The sequence below is a fragment of the Pristiophorus japonicus genome, chromosome 9 (genome assembly GCF_044704955.1).
Source record: "Pristiophorus japonicus isolate sPriJap1 chromosome 9, sPriJap1.hap1, whole genome shotgun sequence".
In the NCBI taxonomy this organism is placed as follows: domain Eukaryota; kingdom Metazoa; phylum Chordata; class Chondrichthyes; family Pristiophoridae; genus Pristiophorus; species Pristiophorus japonicus.
The window spans coordinates 14,748,802-14,775,685 of NC_091985.1; the positions used below are offsets into that span (position 1 = coordinate 14,748,802).

The 26,884-nt window shown below is 45.5% G+C and overlaps 1 protein-coding gene across 8 annotated transcripts in view; it reads right to left on the minus strand.

The window, feature by feature from the left end:
• adgrg6 (adhesion G protein-coupled receptor G6) overlaps positions 1–26,884 on the minus strand; it is a 157,356-nt gene that overhangs the window by 74,963 nt on the left and 55,509 nt on the right. For 6 of the 8 annotated variants that reach the window (XM_070889080.1, XM_070889081.1, XM_070889082.1 and 3 more), the window contains exons 6-10: positions 23,420–23,488; positions 5,954–6,013; positions 4,754–4,804; positions 2,225–2,284; positions 934–993 (exon numbers count right to left, since the gene is read on the minus strand). In XM_070889080.1, coding sequence (XP_070745181.1) covers positions 934–993; positions 2,225–2,284; positions 4,754–4,804; positions 5,954–6,013; positions 23,420–23,488 — 300 coding nt within the window. The remainder of the gene's footprint in view (positions 1–933; positions 994–2,224; positions 2,285–4,753; positions 4,805–5,953; positions 6,014–23,419; positions 23,489–26,884) is intronic. The other 2 variants (XM_070889085.1, XM_070889087.1) reach the window with 2 other exon arrangements.

The window sequence follows — 26,884 nt, forward strand, 5'->3', positions numbered from 1 at the left end:
ATTTCTTCTCTCAGAGGGTCATGAATCTGTGGAACTTTCATAGAAAATAGGTGCAGGAGTAGGCCATTCGGCCCTTTCGACCCCAGAGAGCTGTGGAGGCTGGGTCATTGAATATATTCAAGGATGAGATAGACAGATTTTTGAACTATAGGGGAGTCAAGGGTTATGGGGTGCGGGCAGGGAAATAGAGCTGAGTCCATGATCAGATCAGCCATGATCTTATTGAATGGTGGGGCAGGCTCGAGGGACCATGTGGCCTACTCCTGCTCCTATTTCTTATGTCCTTAATAGTTACTAATCGGCCCGAGGCATGTCAAGAGTCGAGTAGACTCGGGTTGCGTCAGCCATGGCTCAGTGGGCAGCACTCTCACTTCAGAGTCAGATGGTCGTGGATTCAAGTACCATCCAGAGACTTGAGCACATAATCTAGGCTGACATCCCCAGTACAGTGCTGAGGGAGAGCTGCACTGTCGGAGGTGCTGTCTTTCAGGTGGGACGTTAAACTGAGGACCCGTCTGCCTACTTAGGTGGACGTAAAAGATCCCATGACACTATTTCGAAGAGGAGCAGGGGAGTTCTTCCCCAGTGTCCTGACCATTATTCATCCCATAACCAACATTCACTAAAACAGATTATCTGGTCATTATCACATTGCTGTTTGTGGGAGCTTGCTGTGTGCAAATTGGCTGTTGTGTTTCCTACATTGCACCAGGAATACACTCCAAAAGTGCTTCATTGGCTGTAAAGTGCAGTGGGTCTCCCTGAGGTGGTGAAAGGCGCTATATAAATGCAAGTTCCTTTACATGACTGGGATGCAGCGTATCTGACTGGTGAGGCTGCCACGTGACTAATCTCTCCTCAATGTTGGGATCTTATGTTCACTCGCATGTATCTATTTATACTCATTATAGGTTCAAACATCCAGGGACTTACTTGGCTCTGTGGGCTCTGTGGTTCCTTGTGTTGTGACTTCAGTGAGTGGAGGATTTGTGCCTTTGTGACGTAAGCAAATGCAAGATATTGATCACATGATTAAAAACATGGCCTATATTATTTTTAAAAGTCTGCATAAGTCTCACTAATTCTCAGACCTGTTCAGCGATGGAGGTAAGAATCGCAATTTTTAATCTATGACCTCTAGTGACATACTCAACAGAAGGAATACTTTTCTCTATCTCATCTTACAAAACCTCTCATCTGCCTGAAAACTTATATTCGGTCACCTCTTAAGCATCTCTGCTCCAAGGAAACATTCTGAACTTTTCCAAACTCCCCTCACAACTGAGGTCTTTAAAGGCGCCATACAAACGCAAGTTCTTTTACCTGACTGGAACACAGCATGAGAATCACTGGGCCGAAAAGTCCAGCTTCACCGGGTCCATACGAAGTGCGCACTGACCCGGCGAGACCTCGTAAAAGCCGTTTTTTGGCGCGCAATGTGCTTACGCCGAAAACCAGCTTTTCCGATCCGTCAAGATTTCTCCATACAGATCGTCCGCATCCCCGGGAGCAGGATATCCACGCAGGAGAGATTGGGCTATTTGCCCAACTCATGCCCAGCCAATGTCCTTCAAACTTTCACGCCTGGTAAAAGCAGGTGCATCGCTTACTTTTACCAGCGTAACACTTTTAAAACATATGAAAATTAAATTTAAACACTAATTATTATATTAAAAGCCCTGCCCATTAAGGTAAGTTTATCGTTAACCCTATTAAAACGCATTAAAAAAATTCCCCCAAATATTTTTTCTTTCTAAAACATCTAATTACATTTAATTTCAATTAATTTTAAATATGCGAGGTGTTTTATTTATTTATTATGTTGTTTTTGGTGTTTTAGGGGTTTTTCTCATTTATAGTGGTGGGAACTCGTACAGAGTTCCCATTATTATTAACGAGAATAGTGCATAGTGATTGGTGGTCCAGGCCCATGTGACTCCAGCTTGTATGTACGTACCTGAAAGTCATCTCCCCATGTGCTGCACAACGAATCTAGGCCTCCGACCGGAGTCCTATGTTCCTCCGCAACCACCAGGTACTTTCGCAGATTTTTTCTGGGTCGGAGGCATTCGTACGAAGGAAGCCTCCGACTGCAATTCCCTCCCCCCACTGTATCTGAATTTGAGGCTGCCACCTGGCCAATCTCTCTTCAATGTTGGGATCTTATGTTCACTTGCATGTATCTATTTACACTCATTATAGGTTCAAACATCCAGGGACTTACTTGGCTCTGTGGACTCTCTGGTTCCTTGTGTTGTGACTTCAGTGATTGGAGGATTTGTGCCTTTGTGATGTAAGCAAATGCAAGATATTGATCACACGGCTAAAAACATGGTCTATATATTTTTTTTAACCCCTGCAGATTTCTCACTAATTCTCAGTCCTGTTGAGCGATGGATGTAAGAATCGCTATTGCTGGTCAGTATGGGTCTCCATTGCTAGGATTGCAGTGCATGATTCCCTTGTGAATATGATATTTGTTCAACAACAGGTATGTGCAGTGTGGGTAACGTGGTTATGAATTATTTCTCAGGTGCGCTGCCAATGGAGCGTGTGCTGTTTAACGCTTGCTGACTCATGAGACAGTCTGATTTTGACCTTTGAGCTCTGACCCATGATCTTGCACACTGCCATGCATTTGGGGAACAAAGCGGCAGGGAAGCTGGATACAGCCCATAGGACAATACATAAACCACCGGATTAACACAAATAAAACACCAAACCGCCAACTCTAGTTCCACGTAGAATTTGCGATTCGTTTTTTAGGGTCCAATTATGCATGGGAAATCTATCAACACGTTAAAGGGTCTCCAAAGACAATGACTGAAAAGTCCCCATGGGTGGGATTTCTATTTGCCTGTAACAGAGTTTGCTTTCTCTCCCTGTAGGAGACACACCCGCTTACTTAAGCCCAGAGAGCCGAGGCAGAGCTTATGGGTTGCTGGGTGTGGGCAGCAGATACTCCTGGGGCTAGAAATTCAGTTCAAGGGCTCCTAAGGCTCTAATATCGCCCGAACACTAAATTTAGCTCCGGAATATTTTTAGCGCCAGCCCAGCAACATTGAGTCTCAGCGCCCTGAGAATGGAGTGGGCCACTAAGGGAGGCGTTCCACACTTCTCTTGGGGCCGCGTGAGCAACTGAAGATCTCACGTTAAAGAGATGGCTTCGCAGTGTCCTAAGAGAGACCTCCCTGCAAAAAAAAAACCCATCAGAACAAAATTCACAAAAAACATTCCCTCTACATTACTCACCCCAAATAATGTCAAATCGTAACAAAAACAATTCTCAAAATCAGTCACCATGACCTGATGCAGTCGTGCCCCCCGGGACAGCTCAGCACGCCAGGCGTTCTCTGGCGGGGTCACTAGGGGGAGCTACGGCTGGCGAGCAAACCAAACTTTGCTTCCATGTCGATATTGGAGGCGTTGCAAGCGCACCACTCCCGGGCGATAATCCTCAGCCCCGCTGGTAACTGCACGCTGAAGTAGCTGAACGGCGCAACTGTCAACGCTCACTGGCGATAACACTTTAGCGTCCCTAACGGGGGTCGCTATCCAACGGGATGTTTAGCCCCTGGTACTTTTAACCAGAGCTGCTTGTCCTCCTAGGACCCTCCCTACCTACTGGGCCTTTAGCTTGCAGAGTTCTCTGGAGCCAAGTAACCAGGACACTTCCCCTCATTCTGCCTGAGGATTCTCAGCAAAACATTCATTCACGCGAGTGGTATTGTGGTAAAGAGATACAAACTTCCTAAATTTGATCTGTCCTTCAGTCCCAAATATGCCCGTAAGAAATGTAGAATCCCAGAAACTTGCGGCACAGGAGGAGGCCATTTGGCCCATCGTGCCTGTGCTGGCTCTTGGAAAGTGCAGACGTGCTCAGTCCCACACACCACCTTTTTGTCCGTAACCCTGTAAGTTTTTCATCCTACAAGCACCTGTCCAACTCTCTCTTAAAATTATTGATGAAATCAGCTTCCATCACCTTTTCAGGTAGAGCATTCCAGATCCCAACAAATTTGAGTGAAACCATTTCTCCTCATCTCCCCTCTAGACCTTTGACCACTGACCACTGATTTTGAATCTATGACCTCTAATAATTGACACGCTCAACGGAAGGAATACTTTTTCTCTCTCTAGTCTATCAAAACCCCTCATCATCCTGAAATCTTCTATTCCGTCACCTCTTAAACATCTCTGCTTTAAGGAGAACAGTCCTAACTTTTCCAACCTCTCCTCATAACTGAAATCCCTCATCCCTGGTAACATCCTGGTAAACCCACTCTGTACCCTTTCTGAGGCCTTTACATCTTTCCTGTAGTGTGGTGCCCAGACTTGTCCACAATACTCCGACTGAAGCCAAAACCAGTGAGCAGCAGGGGAGTTCTTCCAAGTGTCCTGGCCATTATTGATCCCTCAACCAACGTCATTAAAACAGATTATCTGGTCATTATCACAGTGCTGTTTGTGGGAGCTTGCTGTGAGCATATTGGCTGCGGCGTTTTTTTGCATTACAACAGTGACTACACTCCAAAAGCATTTCATTGGCCGTGAAGCATGGTGGGTCATTCTGAGGGAGTGAAAGGCGCTATATAAATGCAAATTCTTTTGCATTACTGTGACGCAGTGTGAGACGCACTGTACCTGAATTCGAGGCTGCCACCTGGCCAATCTCTCCTCAATGTCGGGATCTTATGTTCACTCGCATGTATCTATTTACACTCATTATAGGTTCAAACATCCAGGGACTTACTTGGCTCTGTGGTTCCTTGTGTTGTGACTTCAGTGAGTGGAGGATTTGTGCCTTTGTGACGTAAGCAAATGCAAGATATTGATCACATGACTAAAAAAACATGGCCTATATATAATTTAAACCCTGCATATTTCTCACTAATTCTCAGCCCTGTTGAGCGATGGATGTAAGAATCACTATTGCCGGTCAGTATGGGTCTTTATTGCCAGGATTGCAGTGCATGGCTCCCTTGTGAATATGATATTTGTTCAACAACAACAGATATGTGCAGTGTGGGTAAGGTGGTTATGAATTATTTCTCAGGTGCGCTGCCAATGGAGTATGCACTGTTTAACGCTTGCTGACTCGTGAGGCAGTCTGATTTTGACCTTTGACTTCTGACCCATGATCTTACACACTGCTGTGCATTGTGGGAACAAGGCGGCAGGGAAGCTGGACATGGCCTGCAGGACAATACATACACCACCGGATTAACACAAATAAAACACCGAACCGCCAACTCTAGTTCCACGTAGAATTTGCGATTCTTTTTTTAGGGTCCGATTATGCAGGGATTTGTGTATCTGGATACCAAGGGTGTCTCTGCTCATCTACACTTTTCAAAATTGTGCCATCAAACAGCCTTTCTTCCCCAATCTCCAATTTTTTTGCTCGAATAAATGAAAGTGCTTAAAGAAAATGATAAACGCACAATATTTGTTTGTAATGCCCCCTCTGATTTTTCTCCTGGGGTTTCCTCACAGACACATCCAGGAGATGAATACAGAAACACAATATTGCCAGAATTGTGCACAATATTCCGGCTGAGGCTTAACCAGTGACCACAAGGGAGTTCTTCCAAGTGTCCTGGCCATTATTTATCCCTCAACCAATGTCACTAAAACAAATTACCTGGTCATTATCACAGTGTTGTTTGTGGGAGCTTGCTGTTTGTGCATTGGCTGCTGTGTTTCTTACATTACAACAGTGACTACACTTCAAAAGCACTTCAGTGGCTGTGAAGCATGGTGGGTCACCCTGAGGGGGTGAAAGGCGCTATATAAATGCAAGTTCTTTTACATGACTGGGACGCAGCTTGAGACCCACTAAACCTGAATTTGAGGCTGCCACCTGGCCAATCTCTTCTCAATGTCAGGATCTTACGTTCACTTGCATGTACCTATTTACACTTATTATAGGTTCAAACATCCAGGGACTTACTTGTCTCCGTGGGCTCTCTGGTTCCTTGTGTTGTGACTTCAGTGAGTGGAGGATTTGTGCCTTTGTGATGTAAGCAAATGCAAAATATTGATCACATGACTAAAAACATGGCCTATATATATTGTTTTAAAAGCCTGCATATTTCTCACTAATTCTCAGCCCTGTTGAGCGACAGATGTAAGAATCACTATTGCCTGTTTATGGGTCTCTAGTGCCAGGATTGCAGTGCATGGCTCCCTTGTGAATGTGATATTTGTTCAACAACAACAGATATGGCCAGTGTGAGTAACGTTATGAATTATTTCTCTGGTGCGCTGTCAATGGTGCGTGACCCCTGGTTCTGACGGAAGGTCACCAACCTGAAACGTTAACTCCGTTTCTCTCTCCACAAATGCTGACTGACCTGCTGAGTATTTCCAGCATTTTCTTGTTTTTATTTTAGGAGATTCAACTTTAATTCATGAGCCCAGTACAATCCTGGAGGCTTGGAGACCCTATCATCACACGGACTGCAGTGATTCAAGAAGGCGGCTCACGACCACCTTCTTGTGGGCAATTAGGGATGGGCAATAAATGCCAGCCTTCTCAGCGATGCCAGCATACCGTGAATGATATCAACATAGCGAGAACGGGAACAAAGAACTCCCCAGACTTGGCTGTCTGCTGACACAATGTGGAAATGATTTATATTCTGAAGAAGTTACACCCAGAATGTTAAGCTTTCTTTTTCTCCGTATACATATTGAGCAACTTGCCTGGCATTTCCAACATTCTTTGTTTCGATTTTAGCGGTTTTTTTTTGTTTGTTAAACTCAACTTAGGTTGTACAGAGAGACAACACTGGAATAACAGGATTTCTAAACCAGCAGGGATTTATACAAGCCTGTGTACATTTCCCAGTCATTTTAAATAATGACACATTTTCATATGGAACTCGCTCATGCAAAAGAATGTCAAAGCCCTTCACCCAAAGGAACCAGAGGGCGGGCGTGGGGGGGAACGGGGGGGATGAGGAGAATTTATTTTACGCAGCAAGTTTTTATAATCTGGAACGCAGTGCCTGAAAGGGCAGTGGAAGCAGATTCAATAGTACGTTTCGAAAGGGAATTGGATATAGACTTGAAAAGGCAAGAGTTGCAAGGCTGTGGGGAAAGAGCAAGAGGCTGTGGGAATAATTGGATAGCTCTTTCAAAAGGCCCACACAGCCCTGATGGGCTGAATGGCCTCCTCTGTGCTGTGCGAATCTATGAACTGCATCTGAGCTGCAGTGACTGTTATGGCGGCAACCATCAGGCCAAAGGTACAAACTTCCTGCTACAATGGCACTAATTACCAGTCACCTATTGAATCGAGCTCTTTGAATGGCTTTACAGAATACAAGAGTCAGGGCTGAGTTATTTCTGACTGAAGGGAAGACCCTCAGAAGGACCTCCCGGGTCCCTCTCAGAGCTCGACCTCTCTTATTCTCTATCGCCTCCTACTTTCCTCACCCACACAGCAACATTCGCTGCATTACCAAGGGATTCTTCATTGTGAAGCACATTAGGACATCCGAAGAGTTAAGGTTCTGGGGTTTAGTACTATATAACACTGCGGTACCGTACTGATGGGTACAGGTCATTCACTGTATTACACTGGGCTACAGTACTGGTGGGTACAGGTCTGTCAGTGTATAACACTGAGGCCCAGTACTGGTGAGTACAGATCTGTCACTGTATTACGCTGGGGTACAGTACTCATGTACAGGTCAGTCACTGTATAACACTGGGGTACAACACAGGTGGGTACAGGTCTGTCAGTGTATAACACTGGGAAACAGCACTAGTGGGTACAGGTCTGTCACTATTACGCTGGGTACAGTAGTAATGGATCCTCCATGAAAGAGTGATCATAGCATGATTGAATTTCAAATCCAGTTGGAGGGTGAGAAAGCTGGTTCTCAAACCAGTGCTTTGAACTTAAAGGTATGAAGGCAGAGTTGGCTAAAGTGGACTGGGAAAATAGATTAAAGTGTAAGATGGTTGATGAGCAGTGGCAGACGTTTAAGGAGATAGTTCATTACTCTCAACAAACATATATTCCAGTGAGAAAGGAACACTCTAAGAGAAGGATGAACCATCCATGGCAAACTAAGGAAGTAAAGAATGGTATCAAATTGAAAATAATGGCATACAATGCAGCCAAGATTAGTGGGAGGTCAGAGGATTGGGACATTTTTAAAAACCAGGAAAAATCCACTAAAAAAAAAAGAGCAAGAAGATGGATTAAGGGTGTAAACTAGCAAAATAAATAAAAACAGATAGTAAGAGCTTCTACAGGTATATAAAAAGGAAGAGGATAGCTAAAGTAAACATTGGTCCCCTCGAGGATGACTTTGAACAAATATTTTGTATCGGTCTTTATGGTAGAAGACAGTAAAAACATCCCAATAATAGATAATCAAGGGGCTATAGGGAGGAGGAAACTTAATACAATCACTATTACTGAAGAAAAAGTACTCGGTAAAATAATGGGACTAAAGGTGGACAAGTCCCTTGGACCTGATGGCCTGCATACTCGATTCTTAAAAGAAGTAGCTACAAAGATAGTGGATGCATTGGTTGCAATCTAGCAAAAATCCCTGGAGTCTGGAGAGGTCCCAGTGGATTGGAAAACTGAAAATGTAACGCCCCTATTTAAAAAAGGAGGCAGACAAAAAGCAGGAAACTATAGATCAGTTAGCCTAACATCTGTCGTTGGGAAAATGCTGGAGTCCATTATTAAGGAAGCAGTAGCAGGACATTTGGAAAATCATAATTCAATCAAGCAGAGTCAGCATGGTTTTATGAAAGGGAAATCATGTTTGCCAAGTTTTTCTGGAGTTCTTTGAAAATGTAACGAGCAGGGTGGATAAGGGGGAACCAGTGGATGTGGTGTATTTGGATTTCCAGAAGGCATTCTATAAGGTGCCACATAAAAGGTTACTGCTCAAGCTCACAGGGTTGGGGGTAATATATCAGCATGGATAGAGGATTGGCTAACTAACAAAACAGAGAGTCGGGATAAATGGGTCATTTTTCAATAGAAAAACGGTAACTAGTGGGGTGCCACAGGGATCAGTGCTGGGGCCTCAACTATTTACAATCTATATTAATGACTTGGATGAAAGGACCAAGTGCAATGTAACCAAGCTTGCTGATGATACAAAAATGGATGGGAAAGCAAATTGTGAGGAGGACACAAAAAATCTGCAAAGGGACATAGACAGGCTAAGTGAGTGGGCAAAAAATTGGCAGATGGAGTATAATGTGGGAAAGTGTGAGGTTATCCACTTTGGTAGGAAAAAAAAATCTAATTATTATTTAAATGGGGAGAGATTACAAAATGCTGCAGTACAGAGTGATCTGGAGGTCCTTGTATGAAACACAAAAAGCTAGTAGGCAGGTACAGCAAGTAATCAGGAAGGCAAATGGAATTTTGAACTTTATTCCAAGGGGGACAGAGTATAAAAGCAGAGGATACCTGCTACAACTATACAGGATATTGGTGAGACTATACCTAGAGTAGTGTGTACAGTTTTGGTCTCCTTATTTAAGGAGGGATATACTTGCATTGGAGGCTGTTCAGAGAAGGTTCACGAGGTTGATTCCGGAGATGAAGTGTTTGACTTATGACGAAAGGTTGAGCAGGTTGGGCCTGTACTTTAGAAGAATGAGAGGTGATCTTATTGAAACATATACGATACTGAGGGGGTTCAACAAGATAGCTGCAGAGAGGATGTTTCCGCTCGTGGGGGAATCTAGAACTATGAGGCATAGCTTAAGAATAAGGGGTCACCCATTTAGAACTGATTTTAAGGAGGAATTGCATCTCTCAGGGGTCATACATCTGTGGAATACTCCGCCTCAGAGAGCTGTGCAGGCTGGGTCATTGAATAAACTTAAGGTCGAGATAGACAGATTTTTGAATGAAAAGGGAGTGAAGGGTTATGGGGAGCGGGCAGGGAAGTGGAGCTGAGTCCAAGGTCAGATCAGCCATGATCTGAGAGTGGTGGAGCAGGCTCGAGAAGCCAAATGGCCTACTCATGCTCCTATTTCTTCTATTCTTGTGTTCTTAAATTCCGGCGCGCACAGGTCTGTCACTATTACACTGGGGTACAGGTCTGTTACTGTATTACACTGGGTATGGTACTGGTGGGTACAAGTCTGTTACTGTATTACACTGAGGTATGGTACTGGTGGGTACAGGTCTGTTACTGTATTACAGTGGGGTATATTACTGTTAGGTACACGTCTGTTACTGTATTGCACTGAGGTACATACTGATGGTTACAGGTCTGTTACTGTATTACACTGGATACATTACTGGTGGGTACAGGTCTGTTACTGTATTACACTGGGTATAGTACTGGTGCGTACAGGTCTGTCACTGTATTACACTGGGTACAGCACTGTTGGCTGTGGTCTGTTACTGTTTTACACTGGGTACAGTACTGTTGGGTACAGGTCTGTTACTGTATTACACTGTGGTACATTACTGGTGGATACAGGTCTGTTACTGTATTACATTGGGGTACATTACTGGTGGGTGCAGGACTGTTACTGTTTAAAATATGGTACAGGACTGGTGGGTATAGGTCTGTAACTGTATTACACTGGGGTATGGTACTGGTGGGCACAGGTCTGTAACTATTACGCTGGGGTACAGTACTGGTGAGTACAGGTCTGTTACTGTATTACACTTGGGTACATTACTGGGGGTACAGATCTGTTACTGTATTACACTGGGTACAGTCCTGGTGGGTACAGGTCTGTTACTGTATTACACTGGGTACAGTCCTGGTGGGTACAGGTCTGTTACTGTATTACACTGGGGTACAGATCTGTTACTGTATTACAGTGGCATACAGTACTGTTCGGTACAGGTCTGTTACTGTATTACACTGGGTTACATTACTGCTGGGCACAGGTCTGTTACTGTATTACACTGGGTAGAGTACTGGTGGGTTCAGGTCTGTTACTGTATTACACCGTGGTACAGTACTGGTGGGTACAGGTCTGTTACTGTATTACGCTGGGTACAGTACTGGTGGGTACAGGTCCATTACTGTATTACACTGGGCACAGTACTGGTGGGTACAGGTCTGTCACGGTATTACACTGCGGTACAGTACTGATGGGTACAGGTCTGTTACTGTATTACACTGGGGTACAATACTATTGGGTACAGGTCTGTTACTGTATTACACTGGGGTACAGTACTGGTGGGTACACGTCTGTTACTGTATTACACTGGGTTCACTACTGGTTCATACAGGTCTGTTACTGTATTATACTGGTGTACAGTACTGGTGGGTACAAGTCTGTTACTGTATTACACTGGCTACAGTACTGGTTCGTACAGGTCTGTTACTGTATTACACTGAGGTACAATACTGATGGGTTCAGGTCTGTTACTGTATTACACTGGGTACAGTACTGGTGGGTAATGGCCTGTTACTGTATTACACTGGGGTACAGTACTGGTGGGTACAGGTCTGTTACTGTATTACGCTGGGTACAGTACTGGTGGGTACAGGTCCATTACTGTATTACACTGGGCACAGTACTGGTGGGTACAGGTCTGTCACGGTATTACACTGCGGTACAGTACTGATGGGTACAGGTCTGTTACTGTATTACACTGGGGTACAATACTATTGGGTACAGGTCTGTTACTGTATTACACTGGGGTACAGTACTGGTGGGTACAGGTCTGTTACTGTATTACACTGGATTCACTACTGGTTCATACAGGTCTGTTACTGTATTATACTGGTGTACAGTACTGGTGGGTACAAGTCTGTTACTGTATTACACTGGCTACAGTACTGGTTCGTACAGGTCTGTTACTGTATTACACTGAGGTACAATACTGATGGGTTCAGGTCTGTTACTGTATTACACTGGGTACAGTACTGATGGGTACAGGTCTGTTACTGTATTACACTGGGGTACAATACTATTGGGTACAGGTCTGTTACTGTATTACACTGGGATACAGTACTGGTGGGTACAGGTCTGTTACTGTATTACACTGGATTCACTACTGGTTCATACAGGTCTGTTACTGTATTATACTGGTGTACAGTACTGGTGGGTACAAGTCTGTTACTGTATTACACTGGCTACAGTACTGGTTCGTACAGGTCTGTTACTGTATTACACTGAGGTACAATACTGATGGGTTCAGGTCTGTTACTGTATTACACTGGGTACAGTACTGATGGGTACAGGTCTGTTACTGTATTACACTGGGGTACAATACTATTGGGTACAGGTCTGTTACTGTATTACACTGGGATACAGTACTGGTGGGTACAGGTCTGTTACTGTATTACACTGGGTTCACTACTGGTTCATACAGGTCTGTTACTGTATTATACTGGTGTACAGTACTGGTGGGTACAAGTCTGTTACTGTATTACACTGGCTACAGTACTGGTTCGTACAGGTCTGTTACTGTATTACACTGAGGTACAATACTGATGGGTTCAGGTCTGTTACTGTATTACACTGGGTACAGTACTGGTGGGTAATGGCCTGTTACTGTATTACACTGGGGTACAGTACTGGTGGGTACAGGGCTGTTACTGTATTACGCTGGGTACAGTACTGGTGGGTACAGGTCCATTACTGTATTACACTGGGCACAGTACTGGTGGGTACAGGTCTGTCACGGTATTACACTGGGGTACAGTACTGATGGGTACAGGTCTGTTACTGTATTACACTGCGGTACAATACTATTGGGTACAGGTCTGTTACTGTATTACACTGGGTACAGTACTGGTGGGTAATGGCCTGTTACTGTATTACACTGGGGTACAGTACTGGTGGGTACAGGGCTGTTACTGTATTACGCTGGGTACAGTACTGGTGGGTACAGGTCCATTACTGTATTACACTGGGCACAGTACTGGTGGGTACAGGTCTGTCACGGTATTACACTGGTGTACAGTACTGGTGGGTACAAGTCTGTTACTGTATTACACTGGCTACAGTACTGGTTCGTACAGGTCTGTTACTGTATTACACTGAGGTACAATACTGATGGGTTCAGGTCTGTTACTGTATTACACTGGGTACAGTACTGATGGGTACAGGTCTGTTACTGTATTACACTGGGGTACAATACTATTGGGTACAGGTCTGTTACTGTATTACACTGGGATACAGTACTGGTGGGTACAGGTCTGTTACTGTATTACACTGGGTTCACTACTGGTTCATACAGGTCTGTTACTGTATTATACTGGTGTACAGTACTGGTGGGTACAAGTCTATTACTGTATTACACTGGCTACAGTACTGGTTCGTACAGGTCTGTTACTGTATTACACTGAGGTACAATACTGATGGGTTCAGGTCTGTTACTGTATTACACTGGGTACAGTACTGGTGGGCAGAGGTCTGTTACTGTATTACACTGGGTACAGTACTGGTGGGTACAGGTCTGTTACTGTATTACACTGGTGTACATTTCTGGTGGGCACAGATCTGTCACTATTATGCTGGGCACAGTATTGGTGGGTACAGGTCTGTTACTGTATTACACTGGAGTACAATACTGATGGGTTCAGGTCTGTTCCTGTATTACACTGGCTACAGTACTGGTTCGTACAGGCTGTTACTGTATTACACTGGGGTACAATACTGATGGGTTCAGGTCTGTTACTGTATTACACTGGGTACAGTACTGGTGGGTACAGGTCTGTTACTGTATTACACTGGGGTACAGTACTGGTGGGTACAGGTCTGTTACTGTATTACACTGGGTACAGTACTGGTGGGAATAGGTCTGTTACTGTATTACACTTGGTACAGTAGTGGTGGGCAGAGGTCTGTTACTGCATTACAATGGGGTACATTACTGGTGGGCACAGATCTGTCACTGTATTACACTGGGCACAGTACTGGTGGGTACAGGTCTGTTACTGTATTATACTGGGTACAGTACTGGTGGGTACAGGTCTGTTACTGTATTACACTGTGGTACAGTACTGGTGGGTAATGGTCTGTTACTGTATTACACTGGGATACAGTACTGGTGGGTACAAGCCTGTTATTGTATTACGCTGGGTACAGTACTGGTGGGTTCAGGTCTGTCACTGTATTACACTGGGGTACACATCTGGTGGGCACAGATCTGTTACTGTATTACACTGGGTACTGTACTGGTGGGTACAGGTCTGTTACTGTATTACACTGGGTACTGTACTGGTGGGTACAGGTCTGTTACTGTATTACACTTGGTACAGTAGTGGTGGGCAGAGGTCTGTTGCTGCATTACACTCGGGTACAGTGCTGGTGGGTACAGGTCTGTTACTGTATTACACTGGGCACAGTACTGGTGGGTACAGGTCTGTCACGGTATTACACTGGGGTACAGTACTGATGGGTACAGGTCTGTTACTGTATTACACTGCGGTACAATACTATTGGGTACAGGTCTGTTACTGTATTACACTGGGGTACAGTACTGGTGGGTACAGGTCTGTTACTGTATTACACTGGATTCAGTACTGGTTCATACAGGTCTGTTACTGTATTATACTGGTGTACAGTACTGGTGGGTACAAGTCTGTTACTGTATTACACTGGCTACAGTACTGGTTCGTACAGGTCTGTTACTGTATTACACTGAGGTACAATACTGATGGGTTCAGGTCTGTTACTGTATTACACTGGGTACAGTACTGGTGGGCAGAGGTCTGTTACTGTATTACACTGGGTACAGTACTGGTGGGTACAGGTCTGTTACTGTATTACACTGGTGTACATTTCTGGTGGGCACAGATCTGTCACTATTATGCTGGGCACAGTACTGGTGGGTACAGGTCTGTTACTGTATTACACTGGAGTACAATACTGATGGGTTCAGGTCTGTTCCTGTATTACACTGGCTACAGTACTGGTTCGTACAGGCTGTTACTGTATTACACTGGGGTACAATACTGATGGGTTCAGGTCTGTTACTGTATTACACTGGGTACAGTACTGGTGGGTACAGGTCTGTTACTGTATTACACTGGGTACAGTACTGGTGGGAATAGGTCTGTTACTGTATTACACTTGGTACAGTAGTGGTGGGCAGAGGTCTGTTACTGCATTACAATGGGGTACATTACTGGTGGGCACAGATCTGTCATTGTATTACACTGGGCACAGTACTGGTGGGTACAGGTCTGTTACTGTATTATACTGGGTACAGTACTGGTGGGTACAGGTCTGTTACTGTATTATACTGGGTACAGTACTGGTGGGTACAGGTCTGTTAGTGTATTACACTGGTGTACAGTGCTGGTGGGTACAGGTCTGTTACTGTATAACACTGGCGTACATTACTGGTGGATACAGCTCTTTCACTGTATTACACCGGAGTACAGTACTGGTGGGTACAGGTCTGTTACTGTATTACACTGGGTGCAGTACTGGTGGGTACAGGTCTTTCACTGTATTACACCGGAGTACAGTACTGGTGGGTACAGGTCTGTTACTGTATTACACCGGAGTACAGTACTGGTGGGTACAGGTCTGTTACTGTATTACACTGGGGTACAATACTGATGGGTACAGGTCTGTTACTGTATTACACTGGGTACAGTACTGGTTCGTACAGGTCTGTTACTGTATTACACTGGGTACAGTACTGGTTCGTACAGGTCTGTTACTGTATTACACTGGCGTACATGACTGGTTGATACAGGTCTGTTACTGTATTACACTGGGGTACAGTACTGCTGGGTACAGGTCGGTTACTGTATTACACTGGAGTACATTACTGGTAGGTAGCAGTCTGTTACTGTATTACACTGGGGTACAGTACTGGTGGGTACAGGTCGTTAATGTATTACACTGGGGTACAGTACTGGTGGGTACAGGTCTGTTACTGTGTTATACTGGGGTACAGTACTGTCGGTTACAAGTCTGTTCCTGTATTACACTGGGGTACAGTACTGGTGTGTACAGGTCTGTTACTGTATTACACTGGGGTACATTACTGGTGGGTACAGGTTTGTTACTGTATTATACTGGGATATAGTGCTGGTGGGTACAGATCTGTTAATGTATTACACTGGGGTACCTTACTGCTGGATGTTAAAGAACCCACTGCACAATTTGAAGAGCAGCTCTTAAGAATGAACAAATTGGGTCGTTGCAACAATGCAGCATGTTTCTGGGACTAGCCCACAGTCTACAAGATCAGGTCACATCAATCACCAGGACAAGACTGAGTCAGATCCCCTGCATTATCAGTTCAGTGCTGCTGCTATTACAAGTGGAAGTCACTACCACAGGGAGTGGTTGAGGCGAATAGAATAGATGTTTTTAAGGGGAGGGAGACAAGCATATGAAATGAACAGAAGGATATGTTGATGGGGTGAGATGAACTGGAGTGGGAGGAGGCTCGATTGGAGCATAAACACCGCCATAGATCAATTGGGCCGAGTGGCCTGTTTCTGTGGTGTATATTCTATGTAGCTCACTCATCCAGTCACAGTTCACATTGGGGCAGGGGCGGTGTTAGGGCTTGTGCAACCCGTGAAATCGCAGAGATTCATCGATGGGAAACCTTCGCTTCACAGGAAGCACTGCCATGCAGTATAGCAAGATCCCGCACCCATCCAGGGGCCGTCGTTGCTTGGCTTCTCCTGTCACAGGCATTGTGTCGAAGCCCCATTAGCCGCAGATTCCTGACGTGCTTCGGGAAATGTCGGAGCGCCCCAAAATCGCAGGTTTAGGGGGGTCCGCAACCAGTCGCTGTTCAGTTTACGGATGGCAAGGGAGTGGAGTCTGCACAGCTTCCTGCTTTTGTTCATTTCCCCCCACCTCCTCTGCTCTCGCTCTTTTCCCACTCTTGTTCCCCCTGCTCTCGCTCCTTCCCGCTCTCGTTCTTTCCCACTCTTGTTCCCCCTACTCTCGCACCTTCCCGCTCTCGCTCTTTCCCACTCTTGTTCCCCCTACTCTCGCACCTTCCCGCTCTCGCTCTTTCCCACTCTTGTTCCCCCTGCTCTCGCTCCTCCCTGCCTCTCGCTTCTCCCTGCTGTTGTTCCTCTGCCCTCTCGCTCCCATACGTTACTCCCGCTCACACTTGCCCACTCTCGCTCCTTTTTGTTCCCGCTGGTATCTGCTGCAGGTCATGTCGTTTAAGGTGGGAAACCCGCAGGCCTACCCGGACTAGGCCTTTGTGTGTGACTTCAGTTCCACACCAAGGTGGATGAATCTTAACTGCCCTCTGAAGTGGCCACTCAGTTGTGTGAAACTGTTCAGTAAGGCGGAGCTCAACACCACCTTTAGCCGTAAGGGCCACATCTAACTCCCTTTTGAATATATCTAACGAACTGGCGGAGAGGAAGATAATGGACACCAAAAGTAAGTGTTTGTTCTGTTAATTTTTTGTGCGATTTGTGTTGCAGTCTCATGGGCAATGTTTTGGGAGTCTTTTTGTGGGTTTGTTTAGGTCCACCCCCACTCCCCCCACCCCGCCCCCTCTCGGAGCGCTCCCTGGCTGGCTCTTTAGCTCGGGAGTTTCCCATCCTAGCAGCGAGAGGTGTACAATGCCTCCCTTAGCACTGCGCCCCCTGATACAGGGCCCAGATGCCCAAACTTGAACATCTAAGACGCAAACTATTCCCAGCCGCTAACTTTCCCGCCCGGCAGCCATTATCGCCTCGGAAGCATCAGCGCCTAAAATCCAGCCCGTGAAGTCGATCCAAAAGTGAGCCAGGGAGGTGCCGGTGGGGAGCTGGCAATAATCGGCAGTGAGTGAGTTAAGATTCTGGCATACTCTCAGTGATCCAGGCGCTGTGTGTTGTTTTTTTTCTGTGTATGGCAGCCAGCCAAATCCCAAGGATTCAAGTCGCACATCCAGTGGAAGTGACAATGAGATGGAGTCGCGGGGAGGGGGAAACTGGCACGGATCGGAGCGCTAAACAGCCATACCGATTACACAAACGCTGCTTTCTCAGCTCGCTCGTCCACCAGCGCGAGGAGCTCTTGTTCCCAGCGATCCTGCCGCCTCACTCGGTGACAGAATGTCAACAAACCCCCTTGATTAATCAGCCCCATTGAGCTCAAAACATTTCCTCCGACATGTCGCCCGGTCCAAATCATCAATCGTCAGGACAAAGGGAGTGCCACAAGCCGGCTGCCTGACGGCATGCCTGCCTGCGCAATGCCCTCGCGGACGTGGGATCAAACGGGGAAAACAGCTGCAATACAAAGAGGCTCGGCGGCTAATTAACGAGCCCCCTCGGCTACGTGGGCGTCCTGCTGGGAAGGCAGCCAGGGCAGAGTGAAGGGCAGGTAGTGTTTGTGCGAGAGTGTGTGACTCAAGGAGGGACAACAATGGACTCCTTCATTCTTTGAACTCGCTGCACTCTCTTCCCTCTCCTCCCCCTCTCCTCTCCCGAAAGGGCGGATTAACCACGGGGTAGATGGGACTGCAGCCCCAGGCACATCAAAGAACATAGGCCCACCAAATAAATGTCGAACAAAAAACATAAGGCCTCCCAAATAGGCCGAACAGAGTAGACAATGAGAGAGGAAAAACAAGACTGAGGAAAATAGATTCACTTGTTTATACCCATATACAGAAGTATCTATGTACACTAATGTACCGATATACAGAAATACCTATATACACTAACGTACCTATATACAGAAGTACCTATATATACTAATGTACTGATATACAGAAATACCCATATACAGAAGTACCTATGTACACTAATGTACCGATATACAGAAATACCCATATACACTAATGTACCTATATACAGAAGTACCTATATATACTAATATACCGATATACAGAAGTACCTATATACACTAATGTACCGATATACAAAACAGAATATGTACTATCCTGTTTTATTTCACGTTATTGAGAGAAATTTGCAAAAATGTATAGGAATCTAGTATTACAATGTTACCAGAACCAGGTTATATACCTACCTGATTCAGATTCTATGCTTCCATTGTTGAATATAAGTGGCCTATGTTTTCATACTCAGAATCAGAATCATAAACATAAATTAATGAACATGAACAAACATAACTATCGGCCCATTTGGATCAGTTTGCCCCAGGCCCATCAAGCCCTGAATCCGGCCCCGGGCTGGCTTGGAAATTGGTCATGGCTCCGTCTTCTGGCGCCGACCAATATTTGGGCTGGCCTCGGGCTTTGTTGACGATTTTATCGCGGAGCTGCCATTGCCTCCGCAAACAGCCCGCGTCTTTTACTGAGGAGCCGATCGGGCCGCTTGTCCCACTCAAGACTTACCTTTCGTTGGCGGTCGTTGCTCAGGCCGCGGGGTCCGCTGAAGAATCCCAAGTGGGAGTAGGCTCAGCCCCTGCGCCGCTCAATCTAAACCAATTTCTGCAACGGGCCCTAAAACAAGCAAAGGTCCCTTATTTATCGATGCACGGGGCTTAATTATGTTTTTTTTTTAAGGTGGCCATCCGGGATTGTTTTCGACTTGACAGTTTGTTCCACTTAACGAGGTTAGGGAGGACCAGGGACTCATATTTTTCAGTTGTACAAGGCTGAATCTCGGTTCGACGTCAGGACGTGGTTCTCTTCCTGGAGAACAGTGGGCCTCTGGAACAGGCTGCCGTCTCATGCGATGGATGCTGATTCGCTGAATTCCTTCAAGCGAGAGCTGGGCCTGTTTCTGGCTGGGACGGAGATCACCTCTTACAGAAGGGAGGTACTGCGGGGAATTCAGGGCCAGAGTGATCTCCTGGGCTAGAATTGATGGCGTAAAAAGTGGGGGTCGGGGAAGAATTTCACAGATGTTTCCCCCCCCCCCCCTCCAAAATGGCCCGGGTTTTTATCTGTTGCCGTTTTTTTTTGCCTCTCCCAGCTGATCACGTGGCATCCAGGTAGGGTGGAGGGGGTCTGCATTGTGATACACAAGGTATCATAATTGTGTGGGATAAGCTGGATGGACCAGAGGGTCTTTTCCTATCCATCATTTTTCATATGTTCGTATGATGCCTGCAAGGCCGCCTTTCCAATATGCCTCGGGTGTAAGATTGAGCACAGGACACTGGGCCCCATAAATTGATCCTGGGTCTCCGCCTGTCTCTTTGCTTTTTTAAGACGCTCCTTAAAACCAGCCTCTTTGTCCCAGCTTTTGGTCACCTGTCCTAACATGTGGCTCAGTATCAAATTTTGTTTGATAACACTCCCGTGAAGCGCCTTGGAACACCCTGATGCTAAAGTCGCTATATAAATGCAAGTAATTGTTGCTGTATGCTGCCCCCTCCCCCTCCTTTGGACATAGCCAGTGGTAGAATCCAGCATGACATTATCCTATTATGACATCATGAGGTATCTGCAATGGAGATCACTGAACAAAATGAACCAGATTTTAGTATTCAAATTAGATTTGTTGGCATGTGATGTAGCCCAAGCAACTACCCCCAAATACTCCGATAAATGCACGTCTTCAATTAGATGGAACTTACGCTATCAGTTTATTTGCTAACTAGATGTGTTCAAGTCAAGAACAAAAGCATAGAATTTTACAGTGCCAGCTCTCAGAGAGCTATCTGCTTGGTCCCATTAGAATCATAGAAATTTACAGCACGGAAGGAAGCCATTTCGGTCCATCGTATCCGTGCCGGCCAACAAGAGGCTATCCAGCCTAATCCCACTTTCCAGCTCTTGGTTACGGCACTGCAAGTGCGCATCCAAGTATTTTTTAAATGCGATGAAGGTTTCTGCCTCTACCACCTTTTCAAGCAGTGAGTTCCAGACCCCCACCATCCTCTGGGTGAAGACATTTCACCTTATATTTCCTCTAAACCTCCCCCGATTACTTTAAATCTATCCCCTCTGGTTGTTGATCCCTCTGCTCAGGAAAATAGGTCCTTCCTATCCGTGTGTTAAAAAAAAAGACTGTTTATATTTGTTTTCGCTAGGGAGAGAGGCCAGTAGGAGTCTCTGAAAATTTCCAATACCCTGTGCATATGTGAGCTTAAACTCGGCAACAGATATGTGCAGTGAATAAAACATGGAAAAAAGATATCATATAAACTGAAATAACTGAACCAAGTTTTGAGAAGCTAGTTTTGGCATTGTAGGAGGGATTATAACATACAAACATAGAAACATAGAAACATAGAAAATAGGTGCAGGAGCAGGCCATTCAACCCTTCTAGCCTGCACCGCCATTCAATGAGTTCATGGCTGAACATAAAACTTCAGTACCCCCTTCCTGCTTTCTCGCCATAACCCTTGATCCCCCGAGTAGTAAGGACTTCATCTAACTCCCTTTTGAATATATTTAGTGAATTGGCCTCAACTACTTTCTGTGGTAGAGAATTCCACAGGTTCACCACTCTCTGGGTGAAGAAGTTTCTCCTCATCTCGGTCCTAAATGGCTTACCCCTTATCCTCAGACTGTGACCCCTGGTTCTGGACTTCCCCAACATTGGGAACATTCTTTCTGCATCTAACCTGTCTAAACCCGTCAGAATTTTAAACGTTTCTATGAGGTCCCCTCTCATTCTTCTGAACTCCAGTGAATACAAGCCCAGTTGATCCAATCTTTCTTGATAGGTCAGTCCCGCCATCCCGGGAATCAGTCTGGTGAACCTTCGCTGCACTCCCTCAATAGCAAGAATGTCCTTCCTCAAGTTAGGAGACCAAAACTGTACACAATACTCCAGGTGTGGCCTCACCAAGGCCCTGTACAACTGTAGCAACACCTCCCTGCCCCTGTATTCAAATCCCCTCGCTATGAAGGCTAACATGCCATTTGCTTTCTTAACCGCCTGCTGTACCTGCATGCTAACCTTCAATGACTGATGTACCATGACACCCAGGTCTCGTTGCACCTTCCCTTTTCCTAATCTGTCACCATTCAGATAATAGTCTGTCTCTCTGTTTTTACCACCAAAGTGGATAACCTCACATTTATCCACATTATACTTCATCTGCCATGCATTTGCCCACTCACCTAACCTATCCAAGTCACTCTGCAGCCTAATAGCATCCTCCTCGCAGCTCACACTGCCACCCAACTTAGTATCATCCGCAAATTTGGAGATACTGCATTTAATCCCCTCGTCTAAATCATTAATGTACAATGTAAACAGCTGGGGCCCCAGCACAGAACCTTGCGGCACTCCACTAGTCACTCTGAAAAGTACCCGTTTACTCCTACTCTTTGCTTCCTGTCTGACAACCAGTTCTCAATCCATGTCAGCACACTACCCCCAATCCCATGTGCTTTAACTTTGCACATTAATCTCTTGTGTGGGACCTTGTCGAAAGCCTTCTGAAAGTCCAAATATACCACATCAACTGGTTCTCCTTTGTCCACTTTACTGGAAACATCCTCAAAAAATTCCAGAAGATTTGTCAAGCATGATTTCCCTTTCACAAATCCATGCTAACTCATTGACTGTGAATCAAGAGACAATTCAAGGCACATGTGATCCAGGAATATGCAGGTAAATCCGTCTTCCCTCTCACTCCCTTCCCTTCCTCTTGGGAATCCTGCCTTCTAAATGTCAACTAAATTGTCCTGGGGCCAAGATATTGGCTGACTCAGTGAACGGGCTTTTAGACTGTCAAACCCCGGGCACCTCCACTCTCAGTGCTCAGCGCAGTCCTGAAAGAAACGAGTCTGGAAGATCCTCGGTTCAGCTCCCGGTACACCCGTAGTTATCTGACCCCAGACGTGACGTCTCTTCCAGCAGGATGTTGCCTGGACTGGAGAATTTTAGCTATGAAGAAAGATTGGATAGGCTGGGGTTGTTTTCTTTGGAACAGAGGCGGCTGAGGGGAGACTTGATTGAGGTGTATAAAATAATGAGGGGCGTGGATACAGTGGATAAAATGGACCTATTTCCCTTAGCAGAGAGGGGTCAACAACCAGGGGGCATGGTCGGAGGTTTAGAGGGGATTTGTGGGGAAATGTTTTCACCCAGAGAGCGGTGGGGGTCTGGAACTCACTGCCTGAAAGGGTGGGAGAGGCAGAAACCCTCACCACATTTAAAAAGTACTTGGATGTGCACTTGCAGTGCTGTAAGCTACAGGGTTACGGACCAAGAGCTGGAATGTGGGATTAGGCTGGAGAGCTCTTTGTCGGCCGGTGCGGACACGATGGGCCGAATGGCCTCCTTCCATGCTGTAAATATCTATGATTCTATGGGGAACCGCTGGACAGCATCCAGAAGCGAGATCCTTGGCCAGTATATCCCCACCTCTAACCCTGGCTTGAGGCAGCCTGCACTACTTAAGTTAGAAGCTGGGCACCTTCCCTGGTCAATGAGGCATCATCATTCGATGGATAAACCCCAAAGAGGAGCAGGGGGCCAGTTGAAAAGCTATCCCATTAAATGCTAATTACTATATTAAGATCAGCGGCCGGACAGACCACGGCAGCCAGTTGGTGCTGCCTCCGAAAAACGCTGCCCTGGACCCTACCTTGGCATCCCGATCCTCCGGAAGAACAGAAGGTGGGTTTGATGGTCGTCTGGGTAAGCAGTGTAGTGGCTGTAAATGTACGAGAAATGCACATTAGTTAAGAAAAAAGAAAGAAAAAGACAGACATGCCTTTCTAGAGTATCTTTCACAACCTCGAAGCGTTTTACAGCCAACGAGGTACTTTTTGAAGTGTGGTCACTGTTGTAATGTAGACCTTCACTGAAGCACAATCGTATCAGTGACTGCAGTGTGAGCATGCATGCTTGCACCAGTGTGCGTTCATCTATTGCGCTGTATTAAACACTTCAAATACCTAACTCGCTCACCATTCTCCGTGTATCCAGCCCAGACAGTGACGTTATGTGACAGCGGCTGGTATTGCAGGCAACCTTCATCTTGCGCTCCTCTGACGCCCATCCAAACACACTCTCCAGTACTGGCCGTTATTTCATTGCTGCTTGAGGGAGCGAGCTATGCGTAAATTGGCTGCCGCGTTCCCGACATTACAACAGTGACCTCACTTCAAAAAAAAGTACTTCATTGGCTCTAAAATGGTTTGGGATGTCGTGCAAGGCACTATATAAATGCACGTCTTTTATTCTTTCGAGGTTCGTAATTCAGTGACAACGCCCCCCCCCCCCCCCCACCCCACGTATATATATATGTATAAAGAAAATTAAAACCTTGACCAAAGTTTGAAAAGTTCAAATTGAGAGTGTAAGAATTCTGCATGCTACGCGCCTCCCATACAGCCAATGCTCAGAAAGGATGGCAGAATGAAAGTAATTGACTTGTGCGACAAACATGTCTGGTTATCATTCAACCATATAACAGAGTACAGTTCACACCAGAGAAAAGAACGTCAGACCTAGTACCATCTGTCTGGTGTTGCTAACTGCTATTGGCACAGTACGCGCACTGGGCAAAGGGCGCAAACTGACAGCTTGCACTTGTCTGTGACGCATCCGTGCAGCGTCACTGACGGAGGAGTTGCACTTACCTTGGTACAGCAACGATATTAAGATGGGGCACGGAAAACAAAGCACAGTATAATGTGTTTATGCAACCACATATCCGCAGCATAACTCAGACCACCTATTTCCACCTCCATAACATCGTCCGTCTCCACCCCTGCCTCAGCTCATCTGCTGCTGAAGCCCTCAAGCCTGCTCCTTAATAAGATCAGAGATCGCTAGATTTTTGGATATTAAGGGAATCAAGGGATATGGGGATAGTGCAGGAAAGTGGATCTACCTCAACTCCACTTTCCTGCACTATCCCCATATCCCTTGATTCCCTTAATATCCAAAAATCAGCTGATCTTATTAAGGAGCAGGCTTGAGGGGCTGAATGGCCTACTCCTGCTCCTATTTCTTATGTTCTTATGCCACATTGTTGGAGATTGGGGTTGAGTCAACCTGCTTGGTCCAAATGAAAGGAAGCTTTACTCTGGATCTGCATCAGTTGAGGCAATTATGCGGAGTCTAAATATTTGAGATTGTAGGATGCCCATCAAAACAGCAGCCTTTGACACGCATGCGCCTTTAACAGGTGGAGAGGTTTTGCTGGTCCTCAGTCAGAGACACGTTGAAGAAGAGGAATCTCCATATTTTGTGGGGAGTGGCAAATATCGAGTTACAGGATTATGGGACAAATTGGCAGGAAGGTTTACTCATCTTATTAGGTAGAACTCCTCATAGGACATAAGAACATGAACATAAGAACATAAGAACTCTGTGTGTTCAACCTTCTGTATGTTTCAATGAGATCACCTCTCATTCTTCTAAACTCTAGAGAATATAGGCCTAGTCTACTCAATCTCTCCTCATAGGACAATCTCCCCATCCCAGGGATCAGTCTGGTGAACCTTCGTTGCATTCCCTCTGTGGCAAGTATATTGTTCCTTAGGTAAGGAGACCAAAACTGTACACAATATTCCAAGTGGGCCTCAATAGGGGCCTATATAATTGCAGCAAGACATCTTTACTCATACTCAAACCCTTTTGTAATAAAGGCCAATAAAGGAAGCAGGGTTGACAGTCGCTTTGTGCAACTCCAAGGCCCAGGACCACCCGGTTCCCTCAGGTTGAAGAGCAACATAGACATGAGAGGGGAAGAATGTGTGTCGTGACGTTGTATAGGCATTCCTAAAGATATGCTCTGCCTGGTATTTCTAAAAAAAGCTGAAGCATGATGAAAAGAAATTCCTTTAAAATTTCACTGGGAATACCATATAATTACAAATTTAAGGACACATTTACAGAGTCATGACAAAAAATGAGCAGAGCAAGTGTTCAGGAACACAGATACATGGAGCGCAGCAAGTGTTTGGGAACATTTACAGAGCCACTACATGGACGGAGCAGCCAAAATCCTTCCCAGGGCCACAGAAAAAATGGAATAAAGCATATATAATATTTTCCAAAAAGCCGATTTGAGATAATGAAGTGACTAATGCTGTGAGTAATGAGGCTGGAACTGTGAGTGGGCTGAGTCACTTGCTGAATAACTTGGGCAGCCCACATCAACACATTCTGTTCATACCACAGGCCCTTTCAAGTCACCTCTTTTATTTTTAGCTACTTTTCTTTTTTTACTGATAGATATGTTGCTGCGGTTGGAGGAGATTAGCAAATGTTACTTTCCTCTGCCTGGGGTAGGGTAGTACAAGTGGCTATGCTGCTGGACTAGCAAACCCGAGGCCTGGATGAATGATTGTAAATCATGAATTCAAATCCCACCATGCAGCTGGGAATTTAAAGTCAATTAATTAAATACATTTGGAATAAAAAGCTAGTATCATTGGAGTTTAGAAGAATAAGAGGTGGTCTTATTGAAACGCATAAGATTCTGAGGGGACTTGACAGGGTAGATGCAGAGAGGATATTTCCCCTCTTGGGGGAATCTCGAACTAGGGGGCATAGTTTCAGAATAAGGGGTCGCCCATTTAAAAATCAGATCAGCCATGATCTTATTGAATGGCGGAGCACACTCGAGGGGACAAGTGGCAAACTCTTGCTCCTAATTCTTTATGTTATTGGTAATGAAAACTACTAGATTGTCGTAAAAACCCACCTGGTTCACTTATGTCCTTTAGGGAAGGAAATCTGCCGTCCTTACCCGGTCTGGCCTATATGTGACTCCTGACCCACAGCAACGGGGTTGACCCTTAAATGCTCTCTGAAATGGCCCAGCAAGCCTCTCATAACCATCTCCTCGAGGGCAATTAGGGATGGGCAATAAATGCTAGCCTTGCCAGTGACGTCCACATCCCATGAAATAATTTTTTTAAAATGTTTTTTTTTGTTGATATTTAGCATTTATTTTTCAGTTTTATTTTACCACATGGCCCTTCTTGTCCACTCGAACAATTGGTGTGGCCCACACAATGCAGAGAGAGGACCATGACTGTCACTCCACCTAGGAAACAGAGTCAAACTCCAGGCTGCCCAGTGCTGCTCAATT